Raw genomic sequence first — 18948 nt, 5'->3', positions numbered from 1 at the left:
GGATTATTTCCTCAAATTCTCTTTCTGATCTTTTGTTGTTAGTGTTTAGGAATCTAAACACTAATGCAGGATCTTTCTGTGCATTACTTTTGTATCCTACAGGTTTACCAGATCCATTGATGAGCTCTACAAGTTTTCTGGTGACATCTTTAGAATTTTCTATGGACAATATCATGTCATTTACAAACAGGGACAGTTTTACTTGTTTTCCAGTTTGGATTCCTTTTCTTTTTCTTCTCTGATTGCCATGGCTAGGACTTCCAAAACTGTGTTGCAAGTGTGGACAAAAATAGTGGCAAGAGTGGACATCCTTGTCTTATTCCTGATCTCAGGGGAAATGCTTTCAGTTTTTCGCCAGTGAGAATGATGTTTGCTATGGGCTTGTCATATATGGCCTTTATTATGTTGAGGTAGGTTCCCTCTATGGCCACTTTCTGGAGAGTTTTTATCATAAATCAGTGTTGAATTTTGTCAAAAGCTTTTTCTGCATCTATTAAGATGATCATATGGTTTTTCTTCTTTGTTAATATAGTGTAACACATTGATTGGTTTGCATATATTGAAGAATCCTTGCATCCCTGAGATAAAAATCCCACTTGATCATGGTGTGTGATCCTTTTAACATGTTGTTGGATTCTGTTTGCTAGTATTTTGTTGAGGATTTTTGCATCAGTGTTCATCGTTGATTCTGGCTTGTAATTTTCTTTTTTGTGACATCTCTGTCTGATTTTGGTATCAGAGTGATGGTGGCCTTGTAGAGTGAGCTTGGTAGTGTTCCTTTCTCTACAGTTTTTTGGATGAGTTTGAGAAGGATGGGTGTTAGCTCTTCTCTACATGTTTGATAGAATTCGCCTGTGAAGCCATCTGGTCATGGGCTTTTGTTAAAAGATTTTAAATTGCAGTTTCAGTTTCATTACTTGTGATTGCTCTGTTTGTATTTTCTATTTCTTCCTCGTTCAGTCTTGGAAGGTTGTACCTTTCTAAGAATTTGTTCATTTCTCCCATGTTGTCCATTTTGTTGGCATATAGTTCCTTGTAGTAGTTACTTATGACCTGCTATATTTCTGTGGTGTCAGTTGTAATTTTTCCTTTTTTGTTTCTAATTTTCTTGATTTGAATCCTCTCACTGTTTTCCTGGATGAGTCTGGCTAAAGATTTATCGATTTTGCTTGTCTTCTCAAAGAACGAGCCTTTCGCTTCATTGATTTTTGCTATTGTTTTCTTCATTTCTATTTTATCTCTGCCCTGATTTTTATGACTTCCTTCTTTCTACTAACTTTGGGTTTTGTTTGTTCTTTCTCTAGTTGCTTTAGGTATAAGGTTGATCTTCCCCCTTATTATCAAAGTTTGTCCAAATGTCCTAGGGCTTAATTTATAGGGACACATCCAGCAAAGCTCTGTAGTCCTCTCCTGACAGATGTCTTTTCTCTGCGCTGGAGAGTGACTCGGTGTCTCCCCTCACAGGGATGGTGGAGATGATCCCCAACTCTGAGACCCTGCGCAAGATCCAGGTGGAGCACGGGGTGACCGGTTCCTTTAAGGACCGGCCCCTCGCCGACTGGCTGCAGAAGCACAACCCTGGGGAGGATGAGTATGAGAAGGTAGGACTGGAGAGGGGGTGAGGCTGGGGTGGGATGCGTGTGGCCTGGTGCCCTGCCGTGTTCCCCCAAGGCCTGCGTGTGCACAGCCAAGGCAGCTCAGCTGTGCTGGGAGGGAAGAAACACTCTTAGTGGACTGGTGCCTCCCAGTGTCTAGAGGGGTGTCAAATGCCTGATGTAAGCTGACCAAGCCTCTGGTCATCCAGCTGGTATCCTCTGGTATCTAGCTGGGAAGCCTTCCCTAAGTTCCTCTGGCAGAATGAGTTTGGAGGGAAGGGTGCTGTTTCAGTCATGGGTCCTATTCAGGTCCTCCTGTGCCTTCTGAGAGTCCAGTGATGCTTTGCAGAACAAGAGTTGGAAGAAACTTAAGAGATCATTTTATCCACCTCCCCTTTTTAATTGAAGGATAATTGCTTTACAGAATTTTTTTGTTTTCTGCCAAACATCAACATGAATCAGCCATAGTTATACGTATGTCCCCTCCCTCGTGAACCTCCCTCCCGTCTCCCCATCTCACCCCTCTAGGTCATTACCGAGCCTCTGTTTGAGTTCCCCGAGTCATACAGCAAATTACCATTGGCTATCTATTTTATCCAACTCCTCTTTTTCATAGATGTGAATTAAGGTTCATTCAGTTGTTCCCAGTTATGGAGTTGGTTTGTGGCGTGCAGGGTTGAGGGTAGATAATGACACAGAGGTGATGGAAAAGGTAGTTGACTTTCCTCGGGAGGGGCTTTCCTGGGTGGTAGGACTTGGTGACCTGCTGGGTTTTGTGGCTGGTCCACAGCTTCATGGCTCTTGCCTCTGGGTTAATCATGTTTAAGGGAGAGAGAGTAAGTCATAATCACCATGCTCCTAAGAGAATGACCTTAAACCAGAACGCTAATTTATGGGGATCTATATATACTGACTTTTCTTGACCAGTGCCTTTTATCCCTCAGGGAGAACCTACATGGGCAGCCAAATTATAATCAGAATGTTGTTTAGTGAACATGTAATTAGATGGTCTTCCAAGGCCGTGAGTGTTTGCGTTCCCCAGGGTTTAATTCCTGGCCTGCTGAGCTCTTTGTACTCTTCTTGGGCCAGTTCATCATCTCCTGTTACTTTATCCCCCCTTGCTGATGACTTCCAGAGCCATTCCCTCTTTCCTCTCCCCACCCGATTGCTGGGCCTCTGCTTGTGTTGACCTGTGTGTCAAACTCAAGTCAAAACTGAGCTTTCTGGCTCTCTTTGTCCTCTTGAAACCTGGTTTTGGTGAGTTTCCTGGGTGATAAGACTCTCTGTGTGGTCTCCCAAGACAGAGCCATGAGACTTCTGCTTTTTATTTAACTTCACTTAGCTTTACGCTGTGCTGGGTCTCCATTGCTGTGCGTGGGCTTCTCTTTGCAGGGGCTTCTCTGGCTGCAGAGCCAGGCTCTAGGGCACGTGGTCTTCAGCAGCTGTAACGGGCGGGCTCTGGAGCGCAGGCTCAGGAGTTGTGGCACTTGGGCTTAGTTGCCCCATGGCATGTGGAGTCTTCCCAGATGAGGCATCGAATCTGTGTCCCCTGCATTGACAGGTGAATTCTTAACCTTAACCATTGGATCGCCAGGGAGGTCTGAGCCATAAGTCTTCATGCCTCCACTCTGCTTTACTGAGCCCTATTGATTCTGTTCCCCAGAGGCCTCTTGACTCTGTCTTACTTCTTCTCACCACTTCTTTCAGCTGGTTGCTGTCTGCCCCCTGAACCACTGGAGTGCCTCTCCTCTTCCCATTATCATTCTCTGCTTGATTTCTGAGGCTTTTAAAATAAAGTGTAAACTGCTAATATCACTCCTTTGCTCTCTGTTCTTCAAGGACTCCTTGTGTCCTAAGAGATGAGCTTATTGTCCACGACACTGCTGCAAAGCCCTTTGTAACCCAGCCCCGCCGACCCCTGTGGTCTCCTCCACTGCGCCTCCCCGTCCACGACACTGCTGCAAAGCCCTTTGTAACCCAGCCCCGCCGACCCCTGTGGTCTCCTCCACTGCGCCTCCCCGTCCACGACACTGCTGCAAAGCCCTTTGTAACCCAGCCCCGCCGACCCCTGTGGTCTCCTCCACTGCGCCTCCCCGTCCACGACACTGCTGCAAAGACCTTTGTAACCCAGCCCTGCCGACCCCTGTGGTCTCCTCCACTGCGCCTCCCCGTCCACGACACTGCTGCAAAGCCCTTTGTAACCCAGCCCCGCCGACCCCTGTGGTCTCCTCCACTGTGCCTCCCCGTCCACAACACTGCTGCAAAGCCTTCTGTAACCCAGCCCCGCTGACCCCTGTGGTCTCCTCCTCTGTGCCTCCCGGTCTTATGGTCACTTATGTTGTAGCTTAGGCAGCCACTTCCATTTCCTAGATTCCTTTAGACGGTAGTGTTCCCTTTGCCAGGAAAGCCCTTTCTCCCTTTCCCCATCCCTCCAAACCCACCTCCTCTATGTTGTGAATGTTAAGGTCCTCTACCCTTGGAAAGAAGTAATATTGTTTCCACCCTCCCTCGACTCCATATACTATTTATACTAACATGTATTTTTCAGGTATTAGCCACCATAGACAGGCACTGTACTTGGTGTTGGAATTGTGATTACTCCTTGCCAATGTAATAAAGAGTCATGATAAATGTTAATAGAAGTTTGTACAACAAGAATACACACAGAGAAATTAACTCAGCATCTCAGTGTTTATTATCAGTCTTTCAAAGGTCACTCCCAGCTCTCTAGCCTCCTACTAGGATGATGCTGGTGGTTTCTTATGGTGCCTTCCAGGAGGGAAGTGCTAGAGATGCTTGTCCCTTGGCCACCTACTCAGCAAACAGAGTACCCCCATCTTACACATGAAACCCCTTAAATCAGGAGTGCTTTCTTTATACTTTGAGACTTCCTGCCAGTAAGCAGCTGCTGCTGCTGAGTCACTTCAGTCATGTCCGACTCTGTGCGACCTCATAGACGGCAGCCCACCAGGCTCCCCTGTCCCTGGGATTCTCCAGGCAAGAACACTGGAGTGGGTTGCCATTTCCTTCTCCAATGCATGAAAGTGAAAAGTGAAGTTGCTCAGTCATGTCCGACCCTCAGCGACCCCATGGACTGCAGCCTTCCAGGCTCCTCCATCCATGGGATTTTCCAGGCAAGAGTACTGGAGTGGGGTGCTATTGCCTTCTCCGAGTAAGCAGCTAACACCCTGTATAATCAGGTGAGGAGACTTTACTCATTTACTCTGTGATATAGTGTAGGCATATAGCTGCTTCGTAAGTCAAAACAAGATACATTTCAGGTAGCAGAGATACCTGTGACAGGAAGACAGGTAGGTAGGGATGGTCAAGACTGAGAGTTGATGGGTTATTGAGCGGTTTCTTTTCAGTTACATATTTCCCTATCATAGAAGTCATCTTTTTTTTTTCCAGAACGTACATTCTGTGAGTTCTTCACAAACTTTCTATTCTTAACTTCCTAGGGATTAGTCATCTGGTTTACTTTAACAAGTAGCTGGGAGATTTCTGTATTTTGAAGTAGGCCTGTGGAGCAGCCACGAGGAGGACCCCTGGGCCCTGGGAAGGGAGAGTTCTGAACTCTGAGTGAGTGCTGGCGCCTGTAGGGGGTCAGCAGGGAGGAGTCCGTGCGGGCTGGGAGGGTCCGGGAACTCAGGAAGGTCCCTGAAGGCTGGGTACAAATTTGCAGAGGGAGGTGGCGAGGGCATGGCCTATAGCTGGGAAACTTTCTCTCATGCCCAGTTTCCTGCTTGGCTCTGAAAGCTGTGGCCTCTGCTCAGGAGTCTTTCTTGAGGTCTTAGGAATTCTCTGAACCTCCCAAAGAAGATTTGGAGGATGAAAAGTGTCCATTCACGATTTCCATACATTTTTACTGGAAAGACAGATAAGGGGGCAGATATTAACCAGATAAAATAAGGTAGATCCAACCCCTTATTCCTCTCCCTCCTGCTTTAAACTCAGAAATAGCTCTAACACATTTTACCAACTAAAGATGTCTGATTTTCAAGCGTAAAACACCCTCTAGAAGTGTTAAAACTCCCTCAGCTCTTCCTTGGAGTGAAGCGAATTTAAGTAGATTAGCATTTATTGGTTACCAAGAACACCAGAAATGGGAGCTCTATTGGGGATGAGGAGACAGACAGAAGAATTCTGAGCAGGATCAGGAAGGGACCTTTGAGTCTGCTGCCTCGGTACTATGCTTGAGTTAAGGTCACCACAATCAGGCGGGAAAGGTGTAAACATCAAGCCTGCCTGATTCTGGGCTGGTCAAGCCTGGGCTCCTGAATCAGTCCCTTGTCCTAACCAGTTTCCGTGTATTGCAGATAACGGATATATTGCGGATAGTGGATATATGCATATAAGCCTCCCATCTCCTTTTTGCCCCATAAGATTCAGGACAAGCTTCCATGTGCCTCAGTGTGTATGTCAGTGTGTGATGAAGGCTGAACAGGCAGATGTGAGAGCCCCTGGGCTCCTGGGAGAGGGTCATGGCGGGCTCGGGTCAGCCTGGTTTTGCCCCTGGGGTCCCTACGCACCAGCTTTACGTCCTGCCGTCTGCGTGCCCTCCCCTCAGGCTGTAGAGAACTTCATCTACTCCTGTGCTGGCTGCTGTGTGGCCACCTATGTCCTGGGCATCTGTGACCGACACAACGACAACATCATGCTGAAGACGACCGGCCACATGTTCCACATAGATTTCGGCCGCTTCCTGGGCCATGCCCAGATGTTCGGCAACATCAAGCGGTAAGCAGCGCCCTGAAGCCAGCATGTGCGTAGGCCCGGGAGGTCAGCGGAAATGGCTCAGAGCTGGAACACAAGCCCCGATGGGAGAAGTCCCGCACACTGCAGAGTGTGGCCCCTGGGTTGAGCAGCTCTGAGGAAGAGAGCACTGAGGCCTTGCAGAAGAAGGCAGGGACCAGCCCTTCTGCCTGCCTGCTGAGGGCTGAGCAAAGGGAAATGAGCCCAGACCACAGCCAAGAGAAATACCAGATACCTGGGGGGACATCACTAGCTCACAGGCAAGGGACCAGTGAACGACGTGTCTGGGGATCTTCTGAGGTTAAAGTGGGAAAAGAAGCAGTGTTGGAGGAGCCCGTGGATCCAGTGTCACGCAGGCTTTGAGGGATGAGGGCACGCTCCCCCGACAGCCCACACGGTGAGCCCCTCCTTCGTGCTGACCTTCCGCCTGTGTGTTCCCCTTGGCTCAGGGACCGCGCCCCCTTTGTCTTCACCTCGGACATGGCGTATGTCATCAACGGGGGTGACAAGCCTTCCAGCCGCTTCCATGATTTTGTTGACCTTTGCTGCCAAGCCTACAACCTCATTCGCAAGCACACCCACCTCTTCCTCAACCTTCTGGGCCTGGTGAGGAGCTCCATCCCTTTCTGAACCCCTCCTTCTTATCATCTGACACCATTTTTAAGACTCTCCGTCTTGCTTCTGGAGATCTGCTTCTCTGAGCCCGAGATAAAGGCAGGGCCCAGACCACCTGCTGGTGTCTGCTGTTGTCTGACTTCCTGCTCCAGACCCCCCAGCTCCTGTGGCCTGCCAGCCGCTGCCCACCGCATCGCTCTACCACCCTCTAGAAAGGTTAGGGAGCGAAGCTGTAGAAAATGTTGAATTCCTGGTCGTTACAGACACCCTCTCCTCTTTGCTCTTCTAGATGTTGTCCTGTGGGATCCCTGAACTCTCAGACCTGGAAGACCTCAAGTACGTATATGATGCCCTGAGGCCTCAGGACACGGAGGCCAATGCCACTACCTACTTCACCAGGTGAGACGCCGCATACGAAACAGTGCTGCCCGTTCTGGGTAGGTAATTTGCAGGCTGCTCGATGGGGAGGAGCTGGGCTAGGGAGACGGGAGAGGCTTTGCTCTGGTGGCAGAGCTTAGAGTTGACAGCATGGGTCAGTTGTCTGACTTGGGTAAATCGTTTTACTTCTCTCAGGCTCAGTCTCCCACCTGTACTTGGGTGCCAACCTTTACACGGAGGTATTGCGATCCCCTGCTTGCGTTCTCACCAGGTCGCGGTCAAGGACGTTGTCTGTGGGGCCGTGTACGATGGGGATTTTGTAATAGTTTTTAGCTCTCTTGATCAGGACCCTCCCCCTTGTCAGAACATGGAATTTCATGGTTCCATTTTCCCATATTGGATGTTTTTAGACACGTTATGCACGAAAGCAGGAAAGTGCCCATGTACTAATTAATGTCTACGGTTTTGTCCATTTTATTATGTACCCTTTTGGGAAGTTAGCGAGTTAAATTTTCTCTGGGGCTAATACAGTACCTTTCCTTCGGAACTAAAATGTCTGTGTTGGGTTTTGTTTGGTGGGGACCCGTTGTACTGAAGCTTGAAACTCAGTTTGACGACAGTATTTAGACTTTTACGTGGTGACCCCACGGTGGCGTCCCACAGTTCCTTCCTACTTTGGATTAACTGTCTTTGGCCCAGGTGGGCAGTGAGGGGAGATGAGATCCCCAGCATCCACAGGAATAAACTGTATTCAGATCATTGTGTGCAGTCATGTCCTTATAAGGCTAGCACACAGGGGAAATGATCTGATCTGAGCTGCGTGTTAGCCTCAGGTGTCGGGCGATATTCCTTGAGATACAGCTCTGCCCAGGCAGTGGGGACTTGGGTCTGTGGTTGCAACCTTTTCTTCCCATCCTTCTGCAGGTTGATAGAGTCCAGCCTTGGCAGTGTAGCCACAAAGCTCAATTTTTTTATTCATAACCTGGCTCAGATGAAGTTTTTAGGCTCAGATGATCGGCTGACCCTCTCCTTTGCTCCACGAACACACACTCTCAAGAGCACAGGCCGCATAAGCGATGTGTTTCTCTGTCGCCACGAGAAGGTCTTCCACCCCAACAAGGGCTATGTAAGTGTCTGCTCCAGTTTGACTCTCTCCTGCTCCCCGCCACCCAACTTGTTGTGGTTCTGTTTCTTTCCTTCCACACTGTGGGTGCTGGAGCTGACTGAGCACCCTGTGCTGGGGGCAGTTGCAGACCCTTTCCCCTCCCCTGCCCAAGTGGCCTGCCTGCAGTCAGGGAACTGAGTTGGTTGGCTGTTCCCTCTGAGCCAAGGGTCTTGTGAACTAAGGATTCTTGTGAATCTTTGCTTTCATTTTCCTGCATAGGTATATTATCTTCGTCTCCATTAGAGACATTTTTATCCCCTTCTTCTGGAACACATAACTCTTCCAACACACACACACACACACACACACACACACCCTCTGTCCCCTCACATGCCCTCTTCATTGGTTTGGCCGGGGGTGTTCACTAAGATTTGGGCTTTGCAGATTTACGTGGTAAAGGTGATGCGAGAGAATGCTCACGAGGCCACTTACATCCAGCGGACATTTGAGGAGTTCCAGGAGTTACACAATAAGCTGCGGCTGCTCTTCCCTTCTTCCCTCTTGCCCAGGTAACTGCTCCGCCTGCTCTCTGCGCTGAGGGGTAGCGGGGAGGGCAGCTGGGGGCTGGGCAGCACGGCCCTTGGGAGTCAAGACCTGCGTCCTCGGTTTTCTTAACTGGCCATGTGCGATGACAAGCGCTCCCCCTGCTGGCCGTGCGCTTCTGAGGCTCTCAAGTGGTCTTCCTCCAGCCTCAAAAACAAGCCTGGGCGCTCCTGCCAGGGCAGCTGCTGCTGCTGCTGCTGCTAAGTTGCTTCAGTCGTGTCCGACTCTGTGCGACCCCGTAGATGGCGGCCCAACAGGCTCCCCCGTCCCTGGGATTCTCCAGGCCAGGACAGCAAACTGGGTCTAAAGGCAGGGGATTGATGGCGTCTGAAGATGTTTTGAAGTGTCTAATCTTCTAAAGAGTAAAAGTGTTTTTGAAATATATAAAGAAAATGTGGTGTATATACAAAATGGAATATTACTATACTGCATGATTCCACTTATATGAAGTACCTAGAGTAGTCATATTCATAAAAACAGCAAGTAGAATGGGGGTTGCCGGGGGGAGGGAGCAAACGGGGAGCTGCTTAATGGGTACAGAGCTTCAGTTTCGCAAGAGGAAAAGACTGGAGAGGGATGGTGATCATGGTTACATCACAGTGTGAGTGTGCTTAATTCTGAACTGTACACTTACAAATGGGTAAGACAGTAAATTTTATGTTAGATGTGTTTTACAACAATTTTAAGGAGCAGATTTTCAAATAGAATTTGTACCGTGATGAGGAAAACTGGCGGCTCCAGAGCTGCCTGAGCACTTCTGGGCAGCTGTAATGCTCTGCTCAGCACTTTGGTTTTCTCTTCTGGGGTCCGTGGAATTGTCCAGTGGGAGATGCTGCGCGTGCGTCCTCGGCACAGACCTGGGGAGTCGGGCGAGGAATGGGGTGGGGGAGAAGTCCCTGGGGAGGGAGGCCGGGGAGAAATGCGGATCAGGTGGCTGAAAATGAAAGTGGAATGGGACTAAAGGCTGTTGCTTCCTTTTCTTCATCGTCTTCCCACCGGCCGCCAGCTTCCCCAGTCGCTTCGTGATTGGCCGCTCACGAGGAGAGGCGGGGGCCGAGCGGCGCCGGGAGGAGCTGAACGGCTACATCTGGCACTTGGTCCACGCGGCCCCGGAGGTGGCCGAGGTGGGTGGCCCTCTGTCCCTGGCCGGCCTGGCGCCGCTGAGGGGTGGGGAGTGTGGACAGAGGCGGGTGGCCATCGCGGAAGGCGCTTGCATTTTCTGGGTCTGTCCGGGGACGGGGGAGGGCGGTGGGTCCTGGCCCCAGCCCCGCTGAGCTGCGCGCAGAAACGGGAAACCCAGACACGCAGCCGGGCACACGGAGACACAGATCCGTGTCAGCTGCCGTCACACGGTGCTTGTGCTAAACAGGAGCCTGAGGAAGTGGAAGGTTTCTGAACAAGCTGAGTATGTGCACCACCTGGATTTTTCTTTTAAACAAATGGTGTTATAATTTGGTTTTATAATGGTCATAAAGACAGAGTCATCAGGAGTCCCATCACCCTAAAAAACCATCTAACCCCATTTCCATGTTTCCTTCCTATCTGGCCATATATAAATGTGACTTTTACAGTTTTATAGTGGTTTTTTATTTTTACTGAAGTGTTTATAGTTAGCGTAACTTTAAATATCTATGCCAAGTTAATACACTGACTTGCAATACCATCTCTTTAACCATTCGCCTCTTGAAAGATATTTAGATTGTGCCCCTCCCCATCTTTTCACTATTAATGCTAGAGTGGGTATTGTCACACATTTTAGCTTTTGTTTCCCCAATTGCTTAGGAAACATTCTCAAAAGTAGGATTTATAGTCCTTGTCCAAGGCTGGCTTAAGCTAGGGATTGAGCCTGGGACCAGGCAGTGAAAGCTCTGAGTCCTAACTGCTTGCCTGCCAGGGAATGCCAAGGACAGACTGCTTTTGAGTTGACGTGACTACTTTTATTTGCTTCCTTTTTTTCAAAACTTTTTTATATGGCAACTTTCAAACATACAGAAAAATAGAGAAACAGTATAATGAATACCTATGTATTCATCACCTAAACAGGTATTATTTTTTTGCCAGTTTGCTTCATCTGTTTTTTCTGAAATATTTTAAAGTAAGTCAAAGGCATCATGACATTCTACCCCTAAATACTATGCATCTCTAAAAATCGAGGACATAATTTTACATAACTGGACCGTTGTTACACCACCCAACTCTTAGCCCACATTTAGAATTTCCCTGTCGTCTCCGAAATTCTTTAAACAGTTGGTGTTTTTGAGCCATGACCCAAATAAGAACTGCATATTACGTTTGGTAATCACATTTTGTAAGTCTCTCTCAATGCTGGAGAGTTCCTTTTTTCATCGTGCCATTGTCTTACTGAGGAATGACCCTGTTTTCTGATTCTGTTCCAGTGTGATTTGGTGTACACCTTCTTCCACCCCCTGCCCAGGGATGAGAAGACGGCAGGCAGCAGCCTGGCTCCCAAGCCCTCAGGTATGGTGCCATCGCTGTGACATTTCTGCCAGCTTCCCTATTGTTGTTGTTCAGTCACTCAGTCGTGTCTGACTCTGTGACCCCAGGGACTGCAGCATGCCAGGCTTCTCTGTCCTTCACCGTCTCCCAGAGTTTGCTCAAACTCATGTCCCTTGAGTCGATGACACCATCCAACCATCTCATCCTCTGCCTTCCTCTTCTCCTCCTGCCTTCAGTCTTTCTCAGAATCAGGGTCTTTTTAATCAGTCAGTTCTTTGCATCAGGTGGTCAAAGTATTGGAGCTTCAGCACCAGTCCTTCTGTTACCGAATTCGCAAGCCTATGTGCCCGATGCGCAGTGAGGCCCATCAATATGGAACATCAGAGTTTGGAACAGAGAAGGGTTTATTACAGATTCATACAAGGAGAAGGGTGGCTCATGCCCTAAGAACCCCAATGTTACTCAAAGCTTTCAGCAAGGCCTTTTAAAAGCAAAAGGTGAAGGATGGATGTGGTTAGTTCTTGCAGACTTCTCGGTGTCAGAGTCTTGTTCTTGAAGTTAAGTCAGTGGTCAGGTAACAACGTTCCTGTGAATCTCTGCTGGATGAATGTTATTCTCTGTCCTGATAAGAAAGGGCAAAGTCCCAAGGCACAACTTTAATCCTCCAAGGTCCCAGTGCTGGCTAAGGGGAGGCATATCTCAGTTGGCAGCTCCTCAGGGCCAGGTTCCCATGTCTTGCCCAGCTGTCATCCTGAGGGAGCCTGGCATCCAACCCAGCTGGTCCTCAGTCTCCTCAGGTTGCCCAAATGGGGAGACCAGGTCTCCCGGACTGTGACCAGGCAGACGGCCACTGCTAGAAGGTCACAGAGACAGGGATGGGGGAGAGGGGCGCCACTCCTCAGGGCCAGGGCCAGGGCTAGTGGAGGGCCTGAGTGAGGGCTGCCAGGAGTCATGCCCAGTCTGTTCCCTGGGCCCGCCAGCTCGCCACTGGCCCGAGGCTGGGTAAGCTGGAGGGCCTCCAGGAGAAGGCCTGGATCTGCCTCTTAGCTCACTTCCACCTGATGACCACCGTACCACCGAGCCTTGACTCAGCCACTTCCTCAGTGCTCCCTCGCTGACAGTCACCAGTGGGTGCGGCCTGCTGCAGCCCTGGCCAGCAGCTGAGCAGAAAACGGACGTTGCTTGTTGACAGTGGCTGCCTGTGGGCAGGATCTGCTGAGGGACCTGAGCCGCTGCTGAGCAGGACCTGTTGCCCAGTAACAGGTGCAGAGTGATGAGGACCAGCAGGGGCTGCCTGCTCAGGGCTGTGCTCACCCTGTTACTCTTCAGGTGAGTGTTCAGAGCTGGTTTCCTTTAGGATGGACTGGTTAACCTCCTTGCTGTCCAAGGGACTTCTCGAGAGCCTTCTCCAGCACCACAGTTCAAAAGCATCAATTCTTTGAAACTCAGTCTTCTTTATGGTCCAAATCTCACATCAGTCATGACTACTGGAAAAGCCATAGCTTTGGCTACATGGACCTTTGTTGGCAGAGTAACATCTCTGCTTTTTAATATGCTGTCTAGATTAGTCATAGATTTTCTTCCAAGGACCAAGCGTCTTTTAATTTTATGGCTGCAGTCACTGTCCACAGAGATTTTGGAGCCCAAGAAAATAAAGTCTGTCACTATTTCCAACTGTTTTCCCATTCTATTTGCCATGAAAGTGATGGGACCAGATGCCATGTTCTTAGTTTTTTGAATGTTGAGTTTTAAGCCAGCCTTTTCACACTCCTCTCTCACCTTCATCAAGAGGCTCTCTAGTTCCTCTTCGCTCTCTGCCATAAGGGTGGTATCGACTGCATATGTGAGGTTATTGATATTTCTCCCAGCAGTCTTGATTCCAGCTTGAGCTTCATCTAGCCCAGCATTTCTCATGATGTACTCTGCATAAGTTAATAAGCAGGGTGACAGTATAGAGCCTTGATGTCATACTCCTTTCCCAATTTTGAACCAGTCCATTGTTCCCTGTCTGGTTCTAACTGTTGCATCTTGACCTGCATATAAATTTCTCAGGAAGCAGGTAAGGTGGTCTGATATTCCCATCTCTTTAAGAATTTTCCACAGTTTGTGGTGATCCACACAGTTAAAGGCTTTAGCATAGTCAATGAAGCAGAAGTAGATGTTTTTCTGGAATTCCCTTGCTTTTTCTATGATCTAATGGATGTTGGCAATTTGATCTCTGGTTCCTCTGCCTTTTTTGAACCCAGCTTGTACATCTGGAAGTGAAATACATGAAGTTATGTGGTAATTTGAATATTCTTTGGCATTGTCCTTCTTTGGGATTGGAATGACAACTGACCATTTCCAGTCCTGTGGCCACTGCTGCTTTCCAAATTTGCTGGCATATTGAGTGCAGCACTTTAACAGCATCATCTTTTAGGATTTTAAATAGCTCAACTGTAATTCCATCACCTCCACCAACTTTGTTCATAGTAATGCTTCCTAAGGCCCACTTGACTTCTCATTCCAGAATGTCTGGCTATAGGTGAGTGATCACACCAGGATGGTTATCCGGTTCATTGAAACCTTTTTGTACAGTTCTTCTGTGTATTCTTCCTCCCTCTTCTTAGTATCTTCTGCTTCTGTTAGGTCCCTGCTGTTTCTGTCCTTTATTGTGCCCATCTTTACATGAAATATTCCCTTGGTATCTCTAATTTTCTTGAAGAGATCTCTAGTCTTTCCCATTCTGATTCTGTTGTTTTCTTCTATTTCTCTGCATTGTTTACTTAAGAAGGCTTTCTTATCTCTCCTTGCTATTCTTTGGAACTTTGCATTCAGTTGTATATATCTTTCCTTTTCTCCTTTGCCTTTCTCTTCTCTTCTTTTCTCAGCTATTTGTAAGACCTCCTTTGACAACCATTTTGCTTTTTGGATTTCTTTTTCTTGGGGATTGTTTTGATCACCACCTCCTATACAGTGTTCTTAGGGCACTCTGTCTATCAGATCTAGTCACTTGAATCTATTTGTTACTTCTACTGTATAATCATAAAGGATTTATTTGATTTAGGTCATACCTGAATGGCCTAGTGGTTTTCCCTTTGCTCAATTTAAGAACCAATTTAACTTCTCTGAACCTTCCAAAGGGTAATTTTTCCTGCCCCCATTTCTTCCCAGGTCTCTCTCCTTGACTCGTCTCTGTTCCTTTGCTTACCGGCTAAAGAATCTGTGGGGTCCACAGCTCCTTGAGCAGATTTCTCGGGAACTGGATCTACTTACAGGCTGAAATTGGATAGACTCACCTCAATCCAAGTCATGCTTGCAGACACCAACCTAAGTCATGCTCGCAGATGCCACGTGGCTGATCCCTGATGGGATATCAGGAATCTGACATGGAGATAGGGCAGGGGGTCAGAAAAAAACAGAGACATCTACCTGGCACCCAATGGGGACAGGGCTGGCCCCCTGACCTTTCTCTCTGTCCTTTGTCCCTACAGAAGGCACATGGGCCCGGCCAGTCGGGAAAGTTGGAGGAGAGGTGAAACTGTCCATCTCCTACAAAAACAATAAACTCTTCATCATGGTGATGCACATTCGGGGCTTGGTAAGTACATACACAGTCCTTATTTGCATCTTTATCTTTCTTCTGGTACTTTTCTGACTGATGAGACCTTTTTTGTACCCCCCTCTCATGAGAGTAATCCAAAAGTTACTAAATGAATCCCCAATGGGCCTGCTCCCATGCTAGGCCTATGGTCTGACCAAGCAATGCTGGACACAGCTTCTTACTACCTGTGGCCTTTGGCAAGTAACCCAGTTACTCTTAGCCTCATTAAAATGAGGATAAGGTTAGTGTCTGCCTCATAGGGTTGTTACAGGGGTTAAATGAGATAATGCATGTAGAGTACTTAACATAGTGCCTGGTATTATTATTATTATGGTGATTATTATAAGAGAGAGACCCAGGGGGCCTATTTCCTGGTTATAGAGGTAAGGCAGCCATATGACATCCTTCAAGCATAATCAAGGGGGTGTATAATTCCTAAATTTTTGATATGTTTCTGAGAACCTTATGAGTGGAAGGGGAAGGGAACTCATAGAATACCTCCAGAGTGCTGGACTTTTGCAGGTTGGAGCACTGATGTGTGGCAGGAGGTCCATAAGCTCTGGAATCAGAGGTGACGGGGCTTCACTCTCACAGCATCACTCATTCATTTTAGTCAACAAATCTTCATCAGTCCCTTACTGCGTGCCAGGCACTGATACGTTAGCTCTGGACAGGAGGGCAAACAAAATAAAGTCTCTGCCTTCAGGGAGCTCACACTCTAGTAGGCAGAGGCAAACGGTTAAGTAAAATACATGGCAAGTTGGACAGTGGTGAGCACTTTGGTACGAAATAAAGCAGACGAGGAATACCGGGGTGGAAGGAGGGCGTCAGCAGCCAGGGAAACCCTCACTGATGAGGAGGTGAGGGAGGGGGCCGTGTGTGTCAGGCCCTGCGGGGTGGGGGGCAGTGTGACTGAAAGCACCGGAGCAGGGGGAGAATAGTGGACGCTGAGGTCGGAGAGGGCCGACCAGAGCCGTGGTCCTGTGCTCAGGAGCATGGCTTTTCCTTGAGTGAGATGGGGGCCACTGGAGGGTTTGAGCAGAGGCATGCCAAGATCTGACTGACGTTTTGAAAGGAGTGAGTCACTAATTGGCTGACCTTGAACAAGCAACTTAATCTCTCTGACTCATTTCTCTGCTTATCTCTCACTAGGGGTTTCCTGGGTCAAATGACAAAGTAGACAGACATTGGGTGAAGATATCTGGGGATATTATGGTTCATTCGGAACAGACCAAGTTATGGTGTGCCCTGAGCATTCATATACAGAGTAAAGAACTGGGTATCATGGGTGATCTGATTGATGTTTTAGGATGACATCTAATGTTACCGTGGTAGGTGTTTCTGGCAGAATGCAGTAGGCTGGCTGGGAAACATAAATTATTGTGCATTGCAAGAAGCTGGGTGTGGGGGAAGAGAGGCTGGGTCAGGGAATGGCTACAGGAATGGTGATACAGAGGCAGATAGATGGTTTCTCATTCCCTTTGCAGCAACTGCTCCAGGATGGGAATGATCCCGACCCCTATGTCAAGATTTACCTCCTTCCTGACCCTCAGAAAACCACTAAGAAGAAAACCAAAGTGGCCCGGAAAACCTGCAACCCCACCTACAATGAGATGGTATGTGGGGAAGGTGATGGGTGGGGCTGGGGCTGATAAACAACTGTGCCTGTTTTTGTAAATAAAGCCGTACAGGGACAGGGCCATTCCTGTGCATTTAAGTCTTGCCTGTGGTGCTTTCACGTTGTACCAGTGGGGTGAATATCTGTGACACAGACCAAACAGTATGGCCTACAGAGCCTAGTACATTCCCTGTTTGGCCCTTTATGTTAAAAGTTTGCTGATACTTAGGGTAGGGATTCCACAGCTGGGCATGGTCTGTGGGGAGGAGGAGCCTGCTGGTCCTTTGCTGATAATGAACTGTGGCCCCGATGACGAGCCTTCTTTTGCTGGAACCCTGAGCTGAGAACAGGGTTCTTCGAAGGTCCCCTTGGGTACTGTATGCCTTCTGTATTCCCTCGGACTTCCCTTGGGGAGATAAAGTGGTCTTACGCTCAGCCAGATCAAACCACCACAAACTATCATTCTTTTTTAACCAGAACATTTTTTCTTTTGTTAGGTTCACTTGTTCCCCCCCAGTATTTATTTGTTTATTTGGCTGTGCCAGTTCTTAGTTGTGGCACACAGGATTTTCGATCTTCATTGAGGCATGTGAGGTCTTTAGTTGTGGCAGTGGAATCTAGTTCCCTGACCAGGGATCGAACCCAGGCCCCCTGCACTGGGCGCATGGAATCGTAGCCACTGGTCCACCAGGCAAGTCCCTGAACCACCACAGACAAGCATCTCCCCCTTCCGTGTTCCCTCTCTCACTGCTTCCCTCTCTTCCCAATTTGGCGTCTGCAGCTGGTGTATGATGGAATCCCCAAGGGCGACCTGCAGCAGCGGGAGCTGCAGCTGAGTGTGCTGAGTGAGCAAGGGTTCTGGGAGAACGTGCTCCTCGGGGAAGTGCACATCCGCCTGAGAGAGCTGGACCTGGCCCAGGAGAAGACTGGCTGGTTTGCACTGGGATCTCGAAGTCCTGAGACCTTATGAACACAGCGGAGCCCCGGCCTGGGACCCCAGGCTCACGGCAGAGCCGGGGAGAGGACTCGTCCCTTCTTGGGGAGGGGCATGGCCCTCGGTGGGGCTCCCTGCCGTCCTGGCCTCCAGGGTGGGAGGCAGGGAGAGTAAGGATGCTCTCTGCTGGCCCCTCCTCTGCAGACTGCTTTTGAGTTGGTTGTGATGAGCAGCCCTGTGGAGGCTGTGAGGTTGCAGCAAAGTTTTAAGTTTACCTTGTGTCAAGGGAGCAATGCCTGGATTGAGGTGTGTGAGGTGCGCTGTAGAAGTAGCATTTAGAGGGAGGGTGGGTGGGTATCTTTATTTTTATTTTTAAAAAATGAAATAGTAATGTTGTCCTAACTGGACAGGAAGCCTTGTGAGAAGGGACTTACATGTGCCCCAGAAGGCAAAAGAGGAAGACTGTTTGGACTTTTTTGACTAAGGTTCTTATTGGACTTTCCCTAGGTTTTTGTTTGTTGTTTTGTGTTTCTTCTATAGGAATTATTTGGGGAGGGGCCCAGTGGGCCCTCGGGGAGCACCCTCCCTCCCTGAGGCAGGTCGGGAGGGGCAGGGAGGGCTGGGTGTGCTTGACTGAGGCCTGCATGCTGGGCCTGTCTGATTTTGCCTCCAAAGGAGAGCAATGTGATGCCTGTGTGTGTGAGGAAGGGCCTTCCGGCCGGGGTTCTGCAGAGGACCTGTGTTCAGGGACCTGGGCTCATCTGGGGGGAGTTTTTCCTCTGGTCTTGCCCTACTCTGCTAGGACATGCCTTGAACACCGTCTTCGGCCCCTCTGTCAGCCTTTCTGGGGACTGTGTTGGCCCTGTGAATACGCTGGGGTGGTCCCCCGTGGGTCTCTCCCTGCAGCCCCCTCCGGCGGGATGGACTGCTGCCTGGTGTGACCGCGGGCGCCGTGGCCGTGGGGCGGGGTCGCCTGCTGCTGGCCTCGGGGGGCTTTCCTCATCGCCTGCCACTCCTTTCTTGTCACTGCTTCTCTCCCAAACTCCATTTCTGTCATTTTTTTAATAAGAATTTCTTTCATTCTGTGGGGCCATAAACCTATTATTCTGGAGCCAAAGGGATGCCCTAACTGAAGAAAAGGGGTGCGGGTGGGGGATCCCATCAAAACTGGGTTTTTTCCTGTGATTTTCTTTGGTTGTGCAGAGGCTGGATTGAGCTGAGCTGGGAGGGAGGGACTGGGTCTCTGATCTCTTATTACTCTTCATTCCCTACCAAATGGATTTGAAATTCACTCAAATGGATTTG

The 18948-nt window shown here is 48.9% G+C and overlaps 1 protein-coding gene across 7 annotated transcripts in view; it reads left to right on the top strand.

The window, feature by feature from the left end:
- PIK3C2B (phosphatidylinositol-4-phosphate 3-kinase catalytic subunit type 2 beta) overlaps nt 1-17970 on the top strand; it is a 73492-nt gene extending 55522 nt beyond the window's left edge. For all 7 annotated transcript variants that reach the window (XM_055581718.1, XM_055581716.1, XM_055581717.1 and 4 more), the window contains 11 exons: nt 1465-1601; nt 6166-6335; nt 6800-6956; nt 7255-7364; nt 8268-8469; nt 8893-9017; nt 10058-10175; nt 11448-11529; nt 14982-15088; nt 16579-16707; nt 17491-17970. In XM_055581718.1, coding sequence (XP_055437693.1) covers nt 1465-1601; nt 6166-6335; nt 6800-6956; nt 7255-7364; nt 8268-8469; nt 8893-9017; nt 10058-10175; nt 11448-11529; nt 14982-15088; nt 16579-16707; nt 17491-17679 — 1526 coding nt within the window. In that variant the 3' untranslated portion in view covers nt 17680-17970. The remainder of the gene's footprint in view (nt 1-1464; nt 1602-6165; nt 6336-6799; nt 6957-7254; nt 7365-8267; nt 8470-8892; nt 9018-10057; nt 10176-11447; nt 11530-14981; nt 15089-16578; nt 16708-17490) is intronic.
- Nucleotides 17971-18948: the final 978 nt, after the last annotated feature.

Source organism: Bubalus kerabau, chromosome 5 (assembly GCF_029407905.1).
Source record: "Bubalus kerabau isolate K-KA32 ecotype Philippines breed swamp buffalo chromosome 5, PCC_UOA_SB_1v2, whole genome shotgun sequence".
Classification (NCBI taxonomy): Eukaryota; Metazoa; Chordata; class Mammalia; order Artiodactyla; family Bovidae; genus Bubalus; species Bubalus kerabau.
The sequence above is the reverse complement of the archived record's forward strand: the minus strand, read 5'-3'. Positions and strand labels throughout refer to the sequence as shown.